Consider the following 7355-nt stretch of genomic DNA (forward strand, 5'->3'; position numbering starts at 1 on the left):
AACTGAGTAAGTCACAGGGAGCAAAATATGGTCTGATCGCACCCTAAATCCAGTTCTAATTTGGCTAGAAAGCACTTATTACTTAACATTTATTAGGCAGTACAAATATTAACCATATCAAAATGTCTCTGTTCTTGTGTGCACACTGCAAAACAAAAACAGATGTTGATCAAAAAAAAAAAATACCTTCTTTCCGGCCACTCCTCCCCGGACCTTCTTAGCTTCCGGTTTATTGTCAACAAAGTCCTCACTAGCTGGCTGCCTGGAGGCTGCAGAGAAGATGAGATGCATTTGTCAAAAAACAATTTAGTCAAATAATTGCTGAGGTGACTATTAATACATTCAGCATTGCACTTACTGCATTTGCATAATTTTTTGCATTGTAAATGGCTGCATTTTGGAAGGCGCTTTGCAACTTGACTCTTATACAATTATTCACACACTAAGCTACCATGCAAGGCACTGGCTATACCAACAGGAGCAATTTGATGTTCAGAGGTTTGCCCATGTGAACAGGAGGAACCATGAATAAAGCTATGGTCAGTCACCAGCAGCTGAATATAAGAAACTTGCAAATTCAACCTGAATGTTTTGTGCACTGATCTTTTCAAATTAAAAAATAGGTCAGATTAAAGGATGGGTTTTGTTGAAGTTTAGTAATTACAGTTATTCTGTAAAATGGGAACCAGATCCAAAATGTCATTAGCTATCAGACCCAGTCCTACTTTATATTATCTGTAAAACTACCACACTGTGGCACATCTGTCTTAATGTGAAAGAGTGGTTGTAATAATTTGTCTAAAAATCAATCATTTTGAAGTAAAACAAACCTGAAGCAGCTCTGCTTGGCTCTGCAGAGCCTTTCCCCCCTCCAGATTTGGCCGGAGCAGCAGGTTTAGCTGGCATCACAGCTCTGGCCTTTTCCAACATAGCCAACACCTGATCCTTAGAGGCAGCCTGCAGGTAGATGGGGAGAGAGAGATTAATTATTGCGGACAAGACAGCTATGAATCACTGCCTGGGGTCAGGCACTGAAAATGTCTCTTAAAATGTATGTGCTCTTTGCTAGCAAAACACAATTCAAAATCGGTTCAGTACTTTGAGTTTCCCAGCTGCCTTTTCCATCTTGTCGTAGCCCAGGTGCATCATGAAGGTAGGCAAGGCATCCTGAGCTTTCTTCCTCACATCTCCGTTTCTGTCCTCCAGACAGGCGTAGAGATGCGGGACACACAGCATCAGGTCCCCAGGGACTGCCCTCAGGGTTGGCAGCTTCTCTGCTAACCAGCCTAGGAGCTGTGCGATGAAGAGATAGTATAAGGGAAAAACACGAATCTCTGACTTAAATTTGTGTGTTTATTAATTTTGCTCAGGAATGCATATGGCTCTTTTCTGAATAAACGGAATCCCACATTTTCCACCACGAACAAGACAGTGAAGAGTATACTGTATGTATCTCTGTGTACCTCCTGTCTTAAGAAAGGATTCTCTTTTTTGAGCTCCTCTGACAGGTCTTCTCCTTCCAGCCACTCCTTCATCCCAGTCTGCTCCACCCAGGCCTGGAGAGTGGTCATGGCAGCCGCCCTGACATTAGGCTGCAGAGGAACAGAGGGGCATGTCCATCATTACCACAGTCAAGGATGAGACAGTGTCTCAACAGCAACATGCTTCCATCTACTCTCCCCTCTTCAGACTTATTGTACGCTTTCATCATATACAGTGGTATATTTATTACACTTTTTAAGATGGACATCTTCCTTTGATTTATTCTGTATCCGTTTGCTCTATCTGTGCCATAGATTTTTCACTTAATAAGTGATAAATTGCAAATTCCTGTCATTTAGTGTTGTTCTACAATATTTAATAATCCCACACTTTTTTTTTTAAATCTTAGTCTTTCAAACAATTCCCTGTAACTTTATGAAATGATTGGCCCAAAGTAGAAAATATGTAAAAAATTATTCAAAAGGTGTTTGTAGGGGCTCATTTCGGTGGCGGCTTGATGCAGATACTACGTTGCCATTGTTGTTGAACGTGGAAACACTTGTGTGTTACTGTGGGTTTTTGTGTGTCCGATGTGAGTGTTTGTGTCCAGTACCTTGCTGTCTCCCAGTACAGTGACAATAGGGATTCCAAGTGCTTTAACATGCTGCTTGAGTCCAGGTCCCATGGCTGTAGACAACTGCTGCAAGAGAGTCAGGGCCTGCTGGACCTGGAAAGCACAAACATAATGGTCATTTTTAAATTACGTTTTAATATCCTATTACTGTGAAAAGAAGTTCTTAATTACTTCTTTAAAAGTAGAACCACTATCATCACTTTGGCTTTGCTCCAATTTTGACTTGCCAATTCAGAGCTATTTTAATACTTTCAACTTTGCTGTTCTCTAAAATTTGACCGTTTGACAGACCATGTAGCATTTATGTATAGCAAAATCATTTCAAATAGGATTAAATAAAGCAAAAACTAATATAGGTTAATGTCAACATAATGTTTTACTCAGATGTTGTGGACGCATCTAAACAAAACTGATGGGGAAAACCAATCAAGGGTTCGACGTAAATGCATGTAAAAATGGTAGTAAAAAGAGTCAACCAACTTAAAGTGAAATGGAAGTCACAATAAGTTGAATTAAGGTTTTTCACTGCAACTGGCTACATATGTTTCAAGTTAAACAAAACTGTGCTGGTTAAAAATCTTATGCGGTGCAGTGATAGCCGTTAAATAGCAACGTACTAGCCTGAGATGCGGACTCGAGTTTGAGACTTGGACCTGAGTCGCACTTACACACACTGACTTCCGTCTTGACTTAAGACTTATTGCCAAAAGAGTTCAGACTCAACTCAGACAGGAGTCTTGAACAAGGTTTATTTTTAGGAAACGTCTGATGATCCAATTGTTACTCACCTCCTTGCGCAACCCACCTACATAATATGTTACGATCACCTGCGCGCTTCCACATGTGACAGCGGACAATATGTCAACGGCACCGGCAGCTGCTGTGCCGTTCATAAGAAGCTTGGGCTTTCAAAACTTCAAACAAGGTCCAAACAAAAGAAGCACTGAATGCAAAATATCTGGTATCAAAATAAATGATTCTGGCTCAACCACATCTATTTTGATCAGGCACCTGAAATTTTACCCAGATAGCTTACCAAACAAGTTTAGCTCAGCCATCTAGCCATCTAATGTGCCTATGGAGGTAAACTGACTCCGTTTACGAGATGTTATGAAAAGATAAATGAGGTTGTTTTTTTGTGTGCAAAACTTGTGGGAGAAGTTCCTGCTTCTTACAGTGCAGATGCTTTGCTGCTTGCTCCTCAATCTGCTTGTATGTTTTTGCTGATCATTTTGCTTTTCCTCTGAGAGAAACTATGAGCAGCGGCTCTTGGATACATATACATCACTGGACTATACATTTTTTTGTAGACATAGTAGGCTATTACTATATTTTAACATTTTTCTGCACGAGCGTGGCCTACCAATGGCTCAAGCCTGTCCTACAGTGACTGTAGCTAAAGCTAATTAGCAGCAAGATGCCTCCTTTCTTCGTGAATGACTACTACAAACTCCTTCAGAAGATTGCACTTCTGGAAACCAAGGTTCACCGATTAGAAGTGAATGGATCTTGTGGAAATGACACCACTTTACCATGGACCCAAAACAATGGACAAAAGCATGCTAACACACAGCTAACTAGCACCAACAAGACTACAAAAAAACAGGAGGGCGGTGAAACGGGTAATAAATCAATCAAGTGGTAGTCCTCCTTGGAACTCTTCTGGTGCAAAGCCTAAGAGTGAATCATTTTCCTGGGAAATGGAAGGACGACTAACGGGCAGGGCACAGCGCCCTGAGATTTCTGATATGACTGGCTGGCCTAAATTATCATCCAGGCAGAGCGCCTCTTCAACCCCTGTACTTAGTAGGACACAGCAGTTGGACAGCTGCATAAGGGAAAATTAGCAACAAAATGCGCTCCAACAACCTGGTGTGCAATTGGATAACAGATTTGCTCCTTTGCTGCAGGACGCTGGACAGCTATCTGATGACCGGGATTGCGTCTCATCGCCACACAGCAGGGTAAGGACTGAGAGCAATTCAAAAAGTAAAAAGCTAACACCTGGGCCTCAAACCCTCATTGTAGGTGACTCTGCTGTAAAAGATTTAAAAAACAGTAAAAACACCAAAATACTCTGTTTTCCCAAAGGCATGGTGTCTGACTTGAATCCCTGATATTGTGGCAGCCCACACAACTGTGAAGAACATTATACTGCGCATAGGGTCACATGATATTGTAAAGCAACAGTTTGTAATGCAGAAACTGGACTTTAGGGAACTGCTGAACACAGTCAGGTGTTAATCTTGCCTCGTAGTACAGGCCTCTGCTCTCTTACTAACCAGGATCTTGTTGGAGTCACCGAGTCGTCCTTTCAGGGCCATAGGCAGGTCTCCGATGTTGGCTGTGATAAACTTAGCCTCTGAGATGATGGCTGCAGCCTCGTCCAGACCCTCCTTCCTGATTTTCCAGTTCTTATCCCCAATTTTAGACACCAGATCAGATGTAATCTTGTCCCTTAAAGACGGGAGGTAAGAGAGACAAACAAGAGGGAGTGAAAACAGGTGCTATATTTTAGAGTGAATGTAACAAACCGTGAATTAAACTGTGTCTACAACTTGAGTAAAACAAACAGAAAATAATAATGCACTGTATATATAATCGGTGGGTAGTATAAATGGCGTAAGAAGCTTTGTTATTGTAATGAACAAGCTTAAATAAGCACCAAACCTTAAGGAACCACGTTACCACTGATTTCTTTGTTGAAATGTTTTTATATCTTAGGTGCAAGTACTTGCGCCATTTATCAAAGTTTAATCTAGTTGCATCCGTGCAGGTTGACCGAGAGGCTATGTCCTACGCTGTCACTGTTTGTTTACCCGATATCTGTTCTCGGCAGTAGGTCCATGATGTCCTGTCCTCCTCCTCCACCTCCTCCTCCTCCATCTTCTTCCTGCTCCTCTCCTTCATCACCCTCCTCCACAGTCCCTGACTTCTTGATAGATCTTATTGGAGCTGGTGGAGACTGGCCCTGCATCTGTGTGGGAGATACACATACAAATAGATGTCTTATTTTCCTTTGTCGTGTCTCATTTACATGCACATTACTTGTTGCCAAGATAACCAACTGGTAAGTGTTGTGGAATTTACATCTTATGAACTTGTGCTATGTAAGCATGGTACCCATGTGTCATTCAGGTCAGTGTCCAACATAACCTCATAAACTTTACAAACAGAGGAATATGTCAATTTTGTGCTTCCATACATACAGGTACAGAAAGGTTGTGTGAGTGTGAGTGTGTGTGTGTGTGTGTGTGTGTGTGTGTTGGGGGCGGGGTCCATTTCATGTCTTTTACTCTGTGATCCACACAGAAAGTCCTCACCTTCTCAAACTCAGCATCTATCTGTGAGAGAAGAGCAGGTTTCTCATCTTCAAAGAACATGCGAAGCGGCGCTCCCATGTAGAGGTACATGACCCCCAGCAGGGTGATGGCAGAAGTCCGAATAGCAGGGTTAGTCGCTCCCAGAGCTGTTTTCACGTTGCTAATGAAACCCTTCACATTGATTCTGGAGAGAGTGGAGGTCAAAGGTCAACAAATATCTTTTGTGAAGTAGTAACATATTTTGCCTGTTTTAATTTTAAAAAGAAAAAAATTATGTAGTATGTTATTATAAAAAATACACTTTTTCAATAGATGGATATAATAATGAGCATCAAAATAAGAACAGTAATTTACCCAGCAAAGCCAAATTCCTTCATGGCATTAGCCAGCCAGTTGAGAGTCTCTGCCTGGTTTTTGGGGTTCTTCTGTGCAAACGCCAAAGACACAACCTAAGAACAAACAAACACAAACCATGTAAATACAGCAATAAACCAGAACATCTACCGGCCCATTGATCCCTCTTATATAAATTGTATTCTCAAGTTCTAGTTTGCCAACTTAATCAAAAAGACTACATATTTTTCTTTCCAGAGAAATTGGCTACAAACCTGTTCTGCTGTCCACGGCAGTGAGCAAGCCTCTCCAATAGCAGTCAATCCCTCTTTGGCCTTTCCACCACATTTGATGTCTCCGACCTTATCCACCAAGCCATCCAAAACCACAGAGGCTGACGTCTTTGAAAACTGTCCTCTCTGTGCTACAAGGGCAACGATTTGTAGTTTCATCTGCATCACCTACACAGGAGAGACAACATTAGAATGGCAACATCCCAATTGCTAATTGATGGTTCCTTGCTAAGTGGTACAGTAGAGAATACCTAATGGATAGGAGTAAAGTATTCCCTCTTATGGTTCTGGTGAGGATCCATGCAGATCTTTTGCCGTGGCCTATGTAGGTGGTATGAAGTTACACCTTGGACGTTGGTTATCAATAAAAGAGAATAGCAGGGCTGGCATGTGTGTGTGGGGAGTTTGTGGTTGAGCAAGTGAGAGAGTAACGGCGATTAGCTTCAGAACGAATAGCAACTCTAGAGTCATAGTGAGAGAAACAAAGTGTCTCCCTTGTGCTTTCTGACCATGGTGGGAAATCTGTAGCAGGAAAAGTTAACCCTGTCCTTGAGCATCATGTTGTTTATGGAGAAGGAGAACCTAAAGATGAGTCAGGGGAAATGCAACGCTACCAAGCCATGGGCAATCGATGTGCGTCGCAGCGACATGTCATTTTTCGAGAGGTGCACGTCATGCTACGGTGTAAAGTTAGAGTCTCCACGTACCAACGTACGTAGCCAAAGCCAATATTTAAGGCAGAACCATAAATCAACTAACTATCCATCCATGTAGACTTACAAACAGGCTGTTCTTAAGCAAGCAGCAAGATAATCTCTGGCCAATCTTTTATCTTTTTAATTGTATACACATATATAACTTATTTGTATATGTAACTTACTTACTGGAATGTTTGCCATGGTTGCAGCATGGTTGGAAGTCCATTATAAATTCACTTAGTCCCAAATTGTTGGAAATTTGGAATCTGTTAGATTGGTCGATACAGCTGATCTTGTTTTGCAGCAAACCGTCACCGCAGTTTAATATACAGTAAAAGGGGTCCAACTCTAAATAACCAACTCAAGTATATTACTCCCAAGTTTTATATTTTCCAATTCACCATCTAGTTAAAAATAGTAGATCCATTAATGTTCTGATTAGCAATGAACAACTTCTTTTCATTCATTAGAAACATTTTTCACATCATGACCTGTTCTTTACCTCTTTAACCTGTGTTACAGTGGGTACGGAAAGTATTCAGACCCCTTTAAATTTTTCACTCTTTGTTTCATTGCAGCCATTTTCCAAAAA

General features: G+C 41.3%; 1 protein-coding gene across 5 annotated transcripts in view; it reads right to left on the reverse strand.

The window, feature by feature from the left end:
- The window catches only part of ckap5 (cytoskeleton associated protein 5), a 40711-nt gene that overhangs the window by 16410 nt on the left and 16946 nt on the right, over positions 1–7355 (reverse strand). For all 5 annotated transcript variants that reach the window (XM_034878280.1, XM_034878276.1, XM_034878279.1 and 2 more), the window contains exons 17-26: positions 6048–6233; positions 5794–5888; positions 5440–5623; positions 4936–5093; positions 4399–4573; positions 2096–2209; positions 1464–1592; positions 1099–1293; positions 831–957; positions 187–269 (exon numbers count right to left, since the gene is read on the reverse strand). In XM_034878280.1, coding sequence (XP_034734171.1) covers positions 187–269; positions 831–957; positions 1099–1293; positions 1464–1592; positions 2096–2209; positions 4399–4573; positions 4936–5093; positions 5440–5623; positions 5794–5888; positions 6048–6233 — 1446 coding nt within the window. The remainder of the gene's footprint in view (positions 1–186; positions 270–830; positions 958–1098; positions 1294–1463; positions 1593–2095; positions 2210–4398; positions 4574–4935; positions 5094–5439; positions 5624–5793; positions 5889–6047; positions 6234–7355) is intronic.

The sequence above is a fragment of the Etheostoma cragini genome, chromosome 8 (assembly GCF_013103735.1).
Source record: "Etheostoma cragini isolate CJK2018 chromosome 8, CSU_Ecrag_1.0, whole genome shotgun sequence".
NCBI lineage: Eukaryota > Metazoa > Chordata > Actinopteri > Perciformes > Percidae > Etheostoma > Etheostoma cragini.